The sequence below is a fragment of the Pseudophryne corroboree genome, chromosome 2 (assembly GCF_028390025.1).
Source record: "Pseudophryne corroboree isolate aPseCor3 chromosome 2, aPseCor3.hap2, whole genome shotgun sequence".
Classification (NCBI taxonomy): domain Eukaryota; kingdom Metazoa; phylum Chordata; class Amphibia; order Anura; family Myobatrachidae; genus Pseudophryne; species Pseudophryne corroboree.
This window is the reverse complement of record NC_086445.1, coordinates 919257367-919273929: the sequence shown is the minus strand read 5'-3', so window position 1 is coordinate 919273929 and position 16563 is coordinate 919257367. Positions and strand designations below refer to the sequence as shown.

General features: G+C 48.4%; 1 protein-coding gene across 2 annotated transcripts in view; it reads right to left on the bottom strand.

Annotated features, from left to right (window-relative positions):
- FKBP6 (FKBP prolyl isomerase family member 6 (inactive)) overlaps nucleotides 1-16563 on the bottom strand; it is a 127995-nt gene that overhangs the window by 73791 nt on the left and 37641 nt on the right. For both annotated transcript variants that reach the window (XM_063956149.1, XM_063956148.1), the window contains one exon: nucleotides 2239-2433. In XM_063956149.1, coding sequence (XP_063812219.1) covers nucleotides 2239-2433 — 195 coding nt within the window. The remainder of the gene's footprint in view (nucleotides 1-2238; nucleotides 2434-16563) is intronic.

The following is a 16563-nucleotide window of genomic DNA, read 5'->3' as shown; positions in this document are numbered from 1 at the left end:
GCGGTGGACCCAGGGACAGGTAAAACCACCTTTTTTGACAACCTAGATACAGAAGAGTCTACTACCGGCGGGATTGCTTACTTTTTCTTGTCCTCAGGGAACGGAAAAGCAATGAGAACCCTTTTTGGGATCTGGAATTTTTTCTCTGGGTTTTCCCAGGATTTTTCAAACAAAGCGTTTAGTTCCTTAGACACAGGGAATGTAAAGGAGAATTTCTTAGCGTCAGTAAAGTAAGCCTCCTCTACTTGCTCAGGTACCTTATCAGTAATGTGTAAAATGTCCCTAATAGCCTCAATCATGAGTTGCACCCCCTTAGCAAGGGATGCATCACCCCCCTGCATATCCCCATCACCGTCCCCTGTATCAGAGTTGGTATCAGTGTCAACTTGCATTATCTGGGCAAGAGCACGCTTTTTAGGGTATCCCAGTGGGGTCTTTGATGATGTATTGGGAGCTGAATACAACAAAACCTCACAAGACTTTTTTTTTTAAAAACCTGTTTCCATCTCATTTTAAAGCTATCTGAGAGGGAATTTGGGATATCATTCCCCTAATAGAATCCACCCATGGGGGTTCAGATTCTGAAGGCTGAGACAATACATTACAGTCCTGAGTACATGGAATAGACTCTTCAGGAGAAGATACACACTCTGCAGTACAAGATACAGAGTTCCTAGACATGTTTATGTGAGCTATACAAACACACAAGAAAATGTAGACAGTTTCCCCCAAAGTACCTTCAGAGAGACACAGAGTATATGGAGCCAGCCACACAGCGCCCCAGGAGGCAGTTAATACACTAAACTGCCGGCGCTGACTGAATAACCTTAATAGATTAAACAGTGATAATTACACTCTCCCCAACCCTGTCTATAACACCCTGTTACCGCAGAGGTATGCTGGAGTTATGTGGAGGGCAGCGCTCCCTGTCAGTGTCTCTTCTGTGTGATCTGCAGGGAGAAAATGGCGCTGGTGAGTGCTGGATCTGCTCTGAGGAGAAGCCCCGCCCCCAGTAATGGCGCGTCTTCCCACTTTCACTGGATTATACTGGCCTGAGGTGATTTGGCAGCTAACAGTGGGATTAGCCCCTGTTAGCATATGTGACCAGTGTCGCGTATTTGCGCTGGCCCAGGGCACCCCTCACAGCGCCGCACAAGTACCGCTGAGCTCTCCGGAGCGCAGCCTGTCAGAGCTGCACTCCCACCCTTGTGCCGCCATTCTCGACGGGAACCCGCTTACCGGGTTGCTAGCGCCATACTCCCCATTCTTCTTTCTTCTGGCTCTGTTAGGCGGTGGCGGCCGTGCTGCGGGAGTGAGCACGCCTCGTGGGCTTGCGATCAGCACCCTCAGGAGCTCAATGTCCTGTCAGAGGAGATAGAGAACCATTAACTTCTAGAGTTGGTTCCTACTCCCCCCCCCCCCCCCTCCCCCCCTCCCTAAGTCCCACGAAGCAGGGAGGCTGTTGCCAACAGCCTGCCTGTACCAAACACTCTTAAAAAAAACAGTAAAACTAGAAAAACTCCTAGGAGCTCCCCTAGCTGTGACCAGCTCCACCAGGCACATTTTCTAAACTGAGTCTGGTAGGAGGGGCATAGAGGGAGGAGCCAGCCCATACTATTAAACTCTTAAAGTGCTCATGGCTCCCAAGGGACCCGTCTATACCCCATGGTACTAATGTGGACCCCAGCATCCTCTAGGACGTAAGAGAAATAAATAAATGAGTGAGTTAACGGATTTTAAGGTCCATACACACTAGACAATGTTGCTCTGTGAGCGATGTCGTATAGTGTTTCCCCTCCCGGGCCGAGCGGTCAGTGGCCACCTGTACAAACTGAGCGATATGACTGCTTATATCGCTCAGCGACATCACGCAGCCGCCAGCCGTGCATGCAGCTCCTGGACGACAGTCCAGATAGAGCATGCATGCACTGCCGACAGCGACGATCGTTGCCGACCTACCACGTTCCGATTGCCACTGGCAGCATACACACTTGCCAAGAAAATAAGCAACGTCGCTCAGGAAGGGGGAAATGAGCAACGTCTCATTTTCTCGGCAAGTGTGTATGGGCCCTTTACTATACGAGACCTATAGGATGGCAAATACTTTGCCTGGAAGTGACAATTTTTTTTAAATCCTTTTGCAGAAAACTCCATAAAAAAACAAAAAAAATCACACACCACACAACACAGCAACTTCTAATCCCCATTATTCTCCAGCAATTTAAAAGTGACTGGTACCTGTCCACAGCGAAAAAGGGCTTTGACATTCTTGCAGTCTATTGCCAAAGCTTTCTCACACCAGATTATAGTCCGGGAAGGATGTTCCAGCTTTAGGTATGTGAGCCCTAGATTCAAGTACACAAGTAGACGAGCGGCATCAAGCTGCCTGTTCTCTTCCTCTGATGCAACATCACGGCACAGACACGAGGAAGCCTATTTAAAAAGAGGCAAATTACACAGCTGCAAATTGTTACATATTTCGCAAAAATTAGCAAAGATAAAAGCCTGTACTATGTACCCAAATATCAAAAGAAAAATAATTAAAAGGAAATGAATGGATTGAAATTACCGAAAACTCACGGGGTGCCCGGGTGTCCCTGATTTAGCAGTATTTTCACAAAGTTTTTTCCCCGCTATATTATAGATTGGTGTCATGAGCATAGTTCATATACAGTACCAATATAGCTTTGGAACAGAAATTGTTTGCCCCATATTCCCCCAAGTGCTTTGTTACATGTTGATCGGTCTCATCTCCTTCCTAACACGTTGGACAATGTTCTTTTTATAGGGACACCTGTGCATAAGTTTCTCAAACATGATCCTCAGAAGTCTATGTATGTGACTTTTTGGGGCAATTCGGCTTTCCACTGGTCTGGAAAACTCGCAATTTCATTTCCGGAAGACTGAAGGGATATTTGTTGCGGGTGGTCATATCCTCACTTTTCAGGTGTTGAAGGAGCAATGTTTATATACTGTACCTAACTCTCACTTTTACATGTACCTTCAGCCACGCCATTATATCTATATATCCGCCTACCCATATTACTCCCTCAGATCTGGAGGATAAACTAGCAAGACTATTGCGTTTTACAATTTCTAATATAAAACTTTGATGTTCACAGTGGACTTACTGGACTCTACGTGTCCACAAGGAAGATATACCAGAGACAGCCTTCATTGCCGACTCTGACCCCCTTATTTTGCACTAAACATCAACTCTCAAATATCTCTCCTCAGCATTTCTTCAAGAGGTACATGTGAAGGTAGTGCATCATGCTTATATAGCGCAGGGCCAGAGATGTCACATGGCAGCAGATGAATCTGGACAATGTCCCCAATGTCATATCTACTGCGATGATCAACCACAATTTTTGGGAATGTGGGAAGGGTTGTATATTTTGGGGGGAAATTTTACAATATTAATTCTGTGTTTTCGATACGCTTGTCGGCAGATCCTTTGGCATTACTTTGCGCTAATTTTGACAATTGTGTTTTAGGTCCGAAGAAACGTACTATTTTGCCGTAACTCACCATGATAGTTACCGCAGCCATACAGGCTATTCTTACACAATGGATCTCTAAAATGCATCCAAGACTATCTATGGTTAAGACACTCCTTATGCAGTTATTGTACTTTGATCGTTAATCTACGGTTTCTAATATGGAGAAGGGTGTGGTGAAATTTCATAACAAATGGAAATTTTCATGGCACATATGAGTTTATTTCATAACAAGGGGGAATTTTTCATTGCACATTTACATATATTTTGAAAATACCGAATGATTTCTTCATAGACAACTGGGGGATGCAATATGATTTGATGGGAGAATAAAAGGTATGGGTGTGTGCCTTATTCTGGGTTTAAGGTTACAACTGTATTTGATATTGTGGTGCTGTGCATGACCTGTGCATTTTCTCCTAATGATCTTCGACTTCTATCTTCTTTTTGTTTTCTTGTCTAGTTGTGATTTCTTTCCTCTTATTATTACCAGTTTTTATAATGTTTCTGTGCATCTGACTGTATACTAGTTTCGCCTCCTGAGGTGGATGGCAGACTTTTCTTATATTGCAAAGCACTACTTCTGTTATTTATGATAAACTAAAATAACAAAAGAAAATATAATTTTTTTTTTTTTAAAAACAGGATTTTTATACGTACCGGTAAATCCTTTTCTCCTAGTCCGCAGAGGATGCTGGGGTCCACTTTATGACCATGGGGTACAGACTGTTCCGCAGGAGCCATGGGCACACTTAAAACTTTTCAATGGGTGTGAACTGGCTCCTCCCTCTATACCCCTCCTCCAGACCTCAGTTATAGGAACTGTGCCCAGGGAGACGGACATTTCGAGGAAAGGATTTACTTTAAACTAGTGGTAAGATACATACCAGCTCACACCTCAACCATGCCGCACAACATGGCATTCAACATAACACACGGCAACCAGGCATGAATCAATTACAGCAACATGCTGAAACTAATATAACACAACTTGTGTATCTAATAACAAAAAACTGCAGGTAAAGTACGCACTGGGACGGGCGCCCAGCATCCTCTACGGACTAGGAGAAAAGGATTTACCGGTAAGTATCAAAATCCTGTTTTCTCATACGTCTTAGAGGATACTGGGGTACACTTCATGACCATGGGGTTTATACCAAAGCTCCAGTACGGGCGGGAGAGTGCGGATGACCCTGCAGCACCGAACTTGAGGTCTTCATCGGCCAAGGTGTCAAACTTGTAGAATTTTGCAAATGTGTTTGACCCCGACCAAGTAGCTGCTCGGCAAAGTTGCAATACCGAGACCCCCCGGGCAGCCGCCCAGGATGGGCCCACCTTCCTAGTGGAATGGGCCTTCACAGACGTCGGTAACGGCAATCCAGCCGTAGTATGAGCGTGCTGAATCATACCTCTGATCCAACGCGCAATAGTCTACTTAGAAGCAGGACACCCAATCTTGTTGGGAGCATATAGGACAAACAAAGACTCTGTTTTCCGTATTCGAGCTGTTCTAGCGACGTAAATCTTCAAAGCCCTAACCACATCTAGAGACTTTGACTCAGTGAACGTGTCAGTAACTACTGGCACCACAATAGGTTGGTTTATGTGGAAAGATGAAACCACCTTTGGAAGAAAATGTTGACGAGTTCTCAACTCTGCCCTATCTTCATGGAAGATCAGGTAAGGGCTCTTGTGAGACAAGGCCCCCAACTCAGACACCCGCCGTACGGATGACAATGCCAAAAGCATCACCACTTTCCAAGTGAGAAACTTCAACTCTATCTCTTGTAGAGGCTCAAACCAATCCGATTGAAGTAACTGCAACACCACATTAAGGTCCCATGGTGCCACTGGAGGCACAAATGGAGGCTGGATGTGCAGAACCCCTTTCACAAAGGTCTGAACCTCTGGAAGAGAGGCCAATTGTTTTTGGAAGAACACTGACAAGGCCAAAATCTGGACCTTGACTGACCCCAATCTGAGGCCCACCTCCACACCAGCCTGCAGAAAATGGAGAAAACGTCCCAACTGAAACTCTTCCGTAGGAGCCTTCTTGGATCCACACCAAGACACATATTTTCTCCAAATATGGAGGTAATGTTTCGACGTTACTCCTTTCCTGGCCTGAATAAGGGTGGGGATGACTTCCTTGGGAATACCCTTACGGGCTAGGATCCAGCGCTCAACAGCCATGCCGTCAAACATAGCCCCGGTAAGTCTTGATACACGCACGGCCCCTGCTGCAGCAGGTCCTCGCGAAGAGGAAGAGGCCGAGGATCTTCTATGAGCAACTCCTGAAGATCTGGATACCAAAGCCCTCCTTGGCCAGTCTGGGGCAATGAAGATTGCTCAAACTCTTGTTCTCCTTATGATCCTGAGCACTTTTGGGATCAGCGGAAGTGGAGGGAAGACATACACCGACCGGAACACCCACTGGGCTGCTAGCGCACCCACTGCTATTGCTTGAGAGTCTCTTGACCTGGAACAAAATTTCTGAAGCTTCTTGTTGAGACGAGATGCCATCATGTCTACTTGAGGAACTCCCCAAAGACTTGTCACCTCTGCGAAGACTTCTTGGTGGAGGCCCCACTCTCCTGGATGGAGATCGTGTCTGCTGAGGAAGTCTGCTTCCCAGTTGTCCACTCCCGGAATGAAAATTGCCGACAGAGCCTTTACATGTTTTTCTGCCCAGAGGAGGATCTTCGTCACCTCTGCCATTGCCGCTCTGCTTTTCGTTCCGCCCTGCCTGTTTATGTACGCGACTGCTGTTACATTGTCCGACTGGATCTGCACGGAATGATCATGAAGATGTACCACTTGTTGAAGGTCGTTGTAAATAGCTCTCAATTCCAGTACGTTTATGTGAAGGCAGGCTTCCTGACTTGATCATTTTCCTTGGATGCTTTACCCCTGAGTGACAGCTCCCCAGCCTCGGAGACTTGCATCCGTGGTTACCAGGACCCAAGTCCTGAATCCTGAACCTGCGTCCCTCTAGTAGGTGTGAACTGTGTAGCCGCCACAGGAACGAAATCCTGGCTTTTGACGACAGGATTATCTTCTGGTGCATGTGTAGGTGGGATCCCGACCACTTGTCCAACAGGTCCCACTGGAATACCCTGGCATGGAACCTGCCAAACTGTATGGCCTCGTAGGCCGCCACCATCTTCCCCAACAACCGAATGCACTGATGGATCGATACACTTGATGGTTTCAATATCTGTTTTACCATTTTCTGGATTTCCAGAGCCTTTTCCACCGGAAGAAATACTCTCTGAACTTCTGTGTCCAGAATCATCCCAAAAAAGACAATCTTGTCGTCGGTTCCAACTGTGACTTTGGATCATTTATGATCCAACCGTGTTGTTGGAGTATTGACAGGGAGAGTGTGATGTTTTGTAACAACTGCTCCCTGGATCACGCCTTTATCAGGAGATCGTCTAGATAAGGAATTATATTGACTCCTTTTTGACGCAGGAGAACCATCATCTCCGCCATCACCTTGGTGAATACCCTCGGCGCCGTGGAGAGACCGAAAGGTAACGTCTGGAATTGGTAATGGCAATCCTGTACCGCGAATCTCAGATAAGCCTGGTGAGGAGGATAAATGGTAACATGCAGGTAAGCATCTTTTATGTCTACAGACACCATGTAGTCCCCCCTCCTCCAGACTGGAAATCACTGCCCTCAGTGATTCCATTTTGAACTTGAATCGTTTCAAGTAGAGATTCAGATTTTTCAGGTTTAGGATCGGTCTGACCGAGCCGTCCGGCTTCGGAACTACAAAAAGGCTTGAATAAAACCCCTCCCCTTGTTGTGACAAAAGGTACCAGGACTATGACCTGATCCTGACATAATTTTTGGATTGCCGCTGTTACTGCTTCCCTTTCTGGAAGAGAAGCTGGCAAGGTAGATTTGAAAAATCGGCATGGGGGAACGTCTTTAATCTCCAGCTTGTATCCCCGGGACACTATTTGCAACACCCAGGGATCCAGGCCAGACAGAATCCAACCTTTGCTGAACAGTTTGAGACATGCCCCCACCTGAGCGGCCTCCCGCAAAGGAGCCCCAGCGTGATGTTGAAGATTTGGCAGAAGTAGGGGTAGACTTCTGCTCCTGGGAACCTGAAGCTGCTGTGGACTTTTCCCTTTCCCTTTCCCCTTCCCCTACCTGCAAAGAAGGGGGAACCTCTCGCTTTTTTGTATTTATTGGGCCGAAAGGACTGCATGTGCGGGTGATATGTCTTTGTTGCCGATGCAGGCGCAGAGGGCAAAAATGTCGACTTACCTGCGGTAGCCGCCGAGACTAACGCATCCAGTCCATCGCCAAATAAGGCCTCACCTTTATATGGGAGAGCCTCCATATTTCTTTTGGAATCTGCATCTGCGTTCCACTGGCGAATCCACAACGGCCGCCGAGCCGATACTGTCATGGTAGCGGCTTGTGAACTCAAGAGTCCAATATCTTTTATCGCTTCTAGCATGTATGCGGCAGCGTCTTTGATATTCCCTAACTTAAAGAGTATCTCATCTTTATCAATCGTGTCAATTTCTTATTACACGCTTTCTGACCATTTTTCAATAGCGCGACTCACCCACGCGCAAGCAATTGTGGGCCTGAGCAGCGTAACATTGGCCACATAAATGGATTTCAATGTAGTTTCCATCTTTCGGTCTGCCGGCCCTTTTAGTGAAGCCGTGCCAGGTGCAGGGAGAATTACCTTCTTTGTCAACCTGGACAGTGCACTGTCTAACACAGGGGGTGACTCCCATTTTTTCATGTCCTCCACCGGGAAAGGATAAGCTATCTGAATTCTCTTGGGAATACGAAATTTATTTTCGGGATTCACCCACATCCCTTCAAAGAGTGTATTAAGCTCGTGGGAAGGAGGGAAAGTGACCTTAGATTTCTTTTCTTTATAGAAATAAGCCTTCTCCTGAGGTACAGTAGTGGCTTCCGTGACTTCCAGAACTTCCCTTATAGCCACAATCATATACTGTATATTTTTTGCCAATTTATGATCTATTTCTCTGGAGTCACTATAGTCGACACAAGAATCAGTGTCCGTGTCGGTAGTCACAATATTCGCAAATGGTCTCTTATGTGACCAAGAGGGGTCGCCTGCGGATGGAAGAACAGAGCCCTGAAAAATCACATCCTCCACAGATTTTCTCCAGCACTCAGCATGAGATTCAGACTTATCTAATCTCCTATTGATAAGATGCATACTATCACATATTTCTTTCACCCATGCAGGCTCTTGGTGTGCCGGCAGCGCCACCACATTACACTTGTGTGTCCCTAAAATGGTTCCCTCTGGGGAGGAACTCCCTGTCTCTGACATGTCTTACACACGTGTACAACACACACAGACACACTGGGACTTATAGGGGACAGACCCACAGTAAAATCTGTCAGAGGGACACAGTTTAGGAGCAGCCAGTTCACAACCCCAGCGCCAGTATCTAATGCCTGTGAACACAGAATACCCACTGACATGCAGCGCTTTTTACACAGTAAAACACACTTGTAAAGCACCAAATTCGCTTGTGCCCCCCCTGTTTTGCACCCTGATACTTGTAGTCAGAAGTGAAGGAGGACCAGCGATGTCTCTGCAGCCTGAGGAGAGAGAAAATAGCGCTGAGCAGTGTGCTGGCTGCCTGAGGAAGAAGCTCCGCCCTTTTTACCTCCGAAACTTTTCATAATATTTATACTGGCGGGGGTAGGGCTGTGCCTGGGCATCTTATGCCCCCTTTTTGCCAGTTTATAGAGGCGTTTTTGCTGCCCAGGGCCGCCTGCACCCTGCAGTGCCTGTGTGTGTGGGCAGCAATGGCGCGCTGTGCTCCCGCCAGCCGCGCTTTACCTCAGCCGTCACTTTTCTTGATAGAAGATCTTTCTTCTTCTACTCACCTGTCTTCTGACTTCTGGCTCTGTGAGGGGGGTGACGGCGTGCTGTGGGAGTGACTTTTGTAAAGACTTGCGGAGCCGTTGTTAAACCAAAAGGTAACACCCGAAAGTGGTAATGGCAGTTGCCAATTGCAAATCTCAGGTATTACTGATGAGACACTGCTATAGGAACATGCAGGTAAGCATCCTGTATATCCAGGGAGACCATGAAGTCCCCAGGTTCCAAAGCCAGAACTATAGAGTGAAGGGTTTCCATACGGTACTTGGAAAACTTCACAAACCTGTTCAATGCCTTGAGGTTGAGAATGGGCCGGGAGTACCCATTCGGTTTCGGGACTAGAAAAAGCGGAGAATAGTACCCCCAGCCCCTCTGCGCAAGAGGCACCTGTACTACGACTACTGTATCCAGGAGGGTCTGTACCACCGAATGTATAGTGTTTGCCTTTGTCTTGTCCAACGGGACATCTGTCTGGCAAAATCGATGAGGGGGTCGGTTTTTGAAGGCTATGGCGTAACCTCGTGTCACGACTTCCCGTACCCAGGGATCTGAAGTGGTCATCAACCATTCCTGGGTATACCCTAGAAGCCGGCCCCCCAGCCTGGGAACCCCCAGAGGGAGGCCCGCCCCGTCATGCGGCAGGCTTATCTGTCTTGAAAGCTGGCTGACGGGCCGCCCAGGCTCTTTTGGGCTTAGGCTTACCAGGCTTGGAAGTGCGGGCCTGCTTGTTGTACGCCTGACCTTTTGCTTTACCTGAAGGACGAAAGGGGTGAAAGGAAGTACATTTAGCCTTCGTCACAGAAGGAGCAGTACATGGCAGACAGGCAGTTTTGGCAGTAGCCAAGTCAGCCACAATCTTATTTAATTTCTCCCCAAACAGAGTATCTCCCTTAAAAGGGAGTACCTCCAGGGTTTTTCTAAAGTCCAGATCCACAGACCAGGATCTCAGCCACAATATCCGGCGAGCCAGGACTGATGTAGTAGAGACCTTGGATGCCAGGATACCGGCATCGGAAGCCGCCTCTTTAATATAACGAGAAGCTGTGACAATATAAGACAAGCACTGTCTAGCATGGTCAGAGGAGATTTCAGCATCTAACTCCAAGGCCCATGCTTCAATGGCCTCTGCAGCCCAAGTAGCTGCAATAGTGGGCCTTTGTGCAGCACCCATGAGGGTGTAAAATCGCTTTCCGACAACCCTCCACATGTTTATCCGTAGGCTCTTTTAGAGACGTGACGGTGGTGACCGGTAGAGCTGAGGAAACCACCATCCTAGCCACATGCGAGTCCACTGGAGGAGGCGTTTCCCAATTCTTAGACAGCTCCGGCGCGAGGGGATAGTGAGCCAGCATCTTCTTTTGAGGCACAAACTTCGTACCCGGGTTTTCCAAGGGTTCCTGACGTATATCAATTAGGTGGCCAGAGTGAGGTAAAACTTGTTTAATCACCTTCTGACGCTTGAACCTATCTGGTTTCTTAGGAGGAACGGATGGCTCGGGATCATCCGTAATCTGTAAAATTAATTTAATAGCCTCCAAGAGATCAGGAACATCCACATGTGAACCACCCTCCCCATCAGCCGTATCCGAGTCAGAACCTGTGGGGTCAGTGAAAGTGCCATCTTCATCCGACGAGGTGTCAGTGCCAGCAATGGATTGTGAGGAGACAAGCGCTCGCTTAGAGGACCCCCTGGACGTAGGCGAGCGACGGTCAGACTTTTTAGTAGTCAGGGACTGGTTCAACTTCTTTATTTGAGCAGATAAATCGTCCACCCACAGCGGGTTAGCTGCAGGGACAACAAACGGTTGTACTGGCATTGAGCGTCCCATAGGGGGTGTTAGTTTATGAACTAGCGTATGCAGAAGCGGCCCATGGCGGGTCATTATTTGCCCCCGTTGCCACCGTCCCACTGGGGGGCAAGGAGCCCCCAGAACCAGAGCCCAAAGCTGCTATATTCTCCTCATAGGTATCTGCGGCTTCAGCAACACCGGCAGTGTGTTCAGCCCCAGAAGCAGACATGATATAAGTTGCAGTATCAGGTAACACAGTACAATTTGTCAGCAACACGATACCTTTAGCCCAAACCCCTGCGCAGTGTAGTCAGCACCAGTAGAGATAAAGGAGAGATATGGTGACTAAATCACAGAGAAAAATACGTAAAACAGTATATCTTTGTGAAAATCCTATATTAGATAAAACCTGACGCACCAAGCCCCCTCAAGTTATAGAATATAGGGATAGCAGGTTGAGTGAAAGACACGAAATTGACACCACTCAGCTATCAAATGCACACACAAATAGTCACAGTTTGTACAATGCAGAGGTTATTACTAACAATAATACTGCACTGGACTAGCTTACACAGCTATATAACAATAGATATACATCCAGTTCTTACTGTGTAGTGTTATATCACAGGGTAATTGTACTAGGAAACCCCTGACTAAATGCACTCTTTCTTAACTAAGACGGACTAAAAAAGGCAGGTAGAATACTTAAGTGTCTTGTAAAGTCACAGCACTGACAACCAGGCGGCTTTACATAGAAGGATTTGCCCAAGCATTCCCAGGAACAGTGAGCTGAGGTATAATGGCGCTGCAGACACTGCCAGGGAGTGAGGGAGAGACAGATATGCAGCTCCAGGGCGGGAACATTTGCAGAAAATGGCGCCCTGGGGCTGGGGGAGGGGCTTCAGGTCCAAGCTCTATCCCCCTGCTGGCAAAACCACCGGGTACTGCGGGCTCTAATAAAACGGTTTATAGAGAAAACCTGACCTGTCCCATGCCCTGGTGATCTAGTGGGATCGCCTGTACTGCTACAGTGTCCACTGCCAGCGCGCGCGGCCCGCCTCCCACTGACCGCGCCGGATCACGATAAAGACCGGGTCCCGCAAGCGGGACCCACTTACCACCTCCCGAAGCGCGGCCAAGCGATCCCGGAGAGCCCCCGTCGTGTGTGCCTGACAAGAAGAAAACCGGAGCCTCCAGCTGTAGTTACCCAGCAACCAGGGGTGGTCTTCAGTATGCCGACTGACGGGATCCCGGCGCACAGTATACCGGCGCCGGAATCCCGACATTTATTCTCCGTCGTGGGGGTCCACGACCCCCCTGGAGGGAGAATAAAATTGCGTGGTAGCGCACCACCGTGCCGGCAGCGAGGCGAGCGAAGCGAGCCCGCAAGGGGCTCATTTGCGCTGGCCACACTGACAGTAAGCCGGCGGTCGGGCTCCCGACGCCAGTATGCTGGCCGCCGGGAGCCCGGCCGCCGGCATACCATACTGAACCTAGCAACCAGGGCTCGGGAGTGTACAGCGCCGCTGGGGAGAATCGGAGCTGCAGCCGTGAATGTCCACTGACATGTAACACTGCTGCTGCCCTTGAAGTCTTCACTTTTTTCCTCAAAAAAAAAGCTCTTCTTAGGGCTGCCTGGAGCAGCCCCTCTGTTAAGTGCCTGCTACTGCAGCACCAACTACAAAAACTGAGATCCTGTGCAGGGAGGCAGGGTGATATAGGAGGCGGCGCTATGAATTCTGGGAACAGTCAAAGCTTTGAGCCTGTTGGTGCCTCGGATCAAGAGCCTACTCTACACCCCATTGTCCATTCCTTGTGGAGCCCAGCGTACCCCGCAGCAGAAAATAGCTTTTCTTAGGACTGCTGGAGCAGCCCTGCCTGTTTACTGCCTGCACTGCAGGCACCAACTTACAAACTGAGCTCCTTTGCATGGAAGCAGGGTTATAGAGGAAGTGGCGCTGAGCATCTTGGGAACAGTCAAAGCGATTAGCCTGTTGTGGCCTCGGATCAAGCTCCTACACTACACCCAGATGTTATTCCCTGTGGAATACCAGCGTACCCCGCTGTTGAAACAATTCTCTGGTCTGATGAGACAAAGATTTAACTCTTTGGCGTGAATGACAGGTGTCATGTTTGGAGGAAACAAAGCACCGCTCATCGCCAGGCCAATACCATTACTACAGTGAAGCATGGTGGTGGCAGCATCATGCTCTGGGGATGTTTTTCAGCAGCAGGAACTGGGAGACTAGTCAGGATAGAGGGAAAGATGAATGCAGCAATGTACAGAGACATCCTGGATGAAAACCTGCTCCAGAGCGCTCTTGACCTCAGACTGGGGCGACGGTTCATCTTTCACCAGGACAATGACACTAAGCACACAGCCAAAATATCAAAGGAGTGGCTTCAGGACAACTCTGTGAATGTCCTTGAGTGGCCCAGCCAGAGCCCAGACTTGAATCCGATTGAACATCTCTGGAGAGATCTGAAAATGACTGTGCACCGACGCTTCCCATCCAACCTGATGGAGCTTGAGAGGTGCTGCAAGGTGGAATGGGTGAAACCAAAAGATAGGTGTGTCAAGCTTGTGGCATCATATTCAAAAAGACTTGAGGCCAAAGGTGCATCAACAAAGTATTGAGCAAAGGCTGTGCATACTTATGTACATGTGATTTATTAGTTTTTTAATAAATTTGCAAGAATCTCAAAAAACAAACAAAAAACAAAAAACTTTCCACGTTGTTATTATGGGGTATTGTGTGTAGAATTTTGAAGGAAAAAAAAAATATTTATTCCAGTTCGGAATAATAGGATTTTAATACCTACCGGTAAATCCTTTTCTCCTAGTCCGTAGAGGATGCTGGGGACTCCAAAAGGACCATGGGGTATAGACGGGATCCGCAGGAGACATGGGCACGCTAGAAAGACTTTGACTGGGTGTGAACTGGCTCCTCCCTCTATGTCCCTCCTCCAGACCTCAGTTATAGGAACTGTGCCCAGGGGAGACAGACATTTCAAGGAAAGGATTTTTGTTAAACTAAGGGCGAGAGACATACCAGCTCACACCATAAACACACCGTACAACTGGATTAGCAGGAAAACCAGATAACAGTATGAACTAACAGCAGCAACAAGCTGAATATAACCGATACACAAACCTCGTGTAACAGAAAATAACTAGTATCAATACAACTGCAAGGAACAGTCCGCACTGGGATGGGCGCCCAGCATCCTCTACGGACTAGGAGAAAAGGATTTACCGGTAGGTATTAAAATCCTATTTTCTCTTACGTCCTAGAGGATGCTGGGGACTCCAAAAAGGACCATGGGGTCTATACCAAAGCTCCAGACCGGGCGGGAGAGTGCGGACGACTCTGCCGCACCGATTGAGCAAATATGAGGTCCTCCTCAGCCAGGGTATCAAAATTATAGAACTTAGCAAAAGTGTTTGAACCCGACCACGTAGCTGCTCGGCAAAGTTGAAGTGCCGAGATCCCTCGGGCAGCCGCCCAAGAAGAGCCCACCTTCCTGGTAGAATGGGCCTTTACTGACTTCGGCAACGGCAGCCCAGCCGAAGAATGAGCGTGCTGAATCGTATTACAAATCCAGCGTGCAATAGTCTGCTTGGAAGCAGGATTTCCAATCTTGTTGGAAGCATACAGGACAAACAGAGCCTCTGTTTTCCTAGTAAGAGACGTTCTGGCGACATAAATTTTCAAAGCTCTTACGACATCAAGAGATTTTGGGACTGCCACAGCATCCGTAGCGACAGGTACCACAATAGGTTGATTTATGTGAAACGAAGAAACCAATTCCGCTCTATCCACATGAAAAATCAAATATGGGCTCTTGTGAGATAAAGCTGCCAATTCGGACACTCATCTGGCAGACGCCAAAGCCAAAAGCATGACCACTTTCCAAGTGAGAAAATTTAACTCAACCTTACGCAAAGGTTTAAACCAGTGACATTAGAAACTGCAACACCACTTCAAGATCCTACGGTGCCACAAATGGAGGATTGATATGCAGCACTCCCTTCACGAAGGACGGGCAATTCTTTTTGAAAGAAAATAGGTAAAGCCGAAATCTGCACTTTGATGCAACCCAATTTCAGGCCTGCATCCACACCTGCCTGCAAAAAGTGTAGGAAACGACCCAAGTGAAACTCCTCCGTAGGAGCTGCTTTGGTTTCACACCACGACACATACTTTCTCCAAATACGGTGATATTGTTTTGCCGTGACCTCCTTCCTAGCCTTAAGGAGAGTGGGAATGACTTCCCCGGGAATACCCTTCCGAGCTAGGATTTGGCGTTCAACTTCCACGCAGTCACACGCAGCCGCGGTAAGTCCAGAAACACGCAGGGCCCCTGCAGTAACAGGTCTTCTCTTAGAGGAAGCGGCCAAGGATCTTCTACTGTAATTCCTGAAGATCCGGATACCAGGCCCTCCGTGGCCAATCTGGAACGACGAGTATTGCCTGAACCCTTATTCCAAAGGTGTTGAGGATCACAAGACGAACGAGAGGAAGCGGAGGGAACACATACACCAACTGAAACACCCACGGAGTTACCAGGGCGTCCACTGCACAGGTTTCGGGGTACCTCGACCTGGAACAATACTTCGGAAGCTTTTTGTTGAGGAGATACGCCAACATGTCTATCTGAGGAATTCCCCAACGCCTTGTCACTTCTGCAAATACCTCTTGATGAAGAGCGCACTCTCCTGGATGGAGATCGTGTCTGCTGAGGAAGCCTGCTTCCCAGTTGTCCACGCCCGGGAGGAAGAGTGCTGACAGAGCGCACGCGTGCTGTTCCGCCCAGCGGAGAATTCTTGAGGCCTCCGCCATTGCCGCCCTGCTCCTTGTTCCGACTTGGCGGTTTACGTACGCCACTGTTATGTTATCCGACTGGATCAGGACAGGGAGACCCTGAAGAAGGTTCTTCGCTTGCAGGAGGCCGTTGTAAATGGCTCTTAACTCGAGAACATTTATGTGGAGACAAGATTCCTGGCTTGACCATTTTCCCTGGAAACTTCTTCCTTGCGTGACTGCGCCCCAGCCTCGGAGACTTGCATCTGTGGTCAGCAGGACCCAGTCCTGGATTCCAAATCAGCGTCCCTCTAGAAGGTGAGAGCCTTGCAGCCACCACAGGAGAGAAATCCTGGCCCTGGTAGACTTATTTTCCGGTGCATGTGCAGGTGAGACCCGGACCATTTGTTCAGCAAATCCCACTGAAACACCCGGGCATGAAACCTGCCAAACGGAATGGCTTCGTAAGCCGCAACCATCTTCCCTAGCACTCGAGTGCATTGATGAAATCGACACTCGCCGGCCTCAGAAGCTCCTTGACCATGGTCTGTATTTCCAGAGCTTTG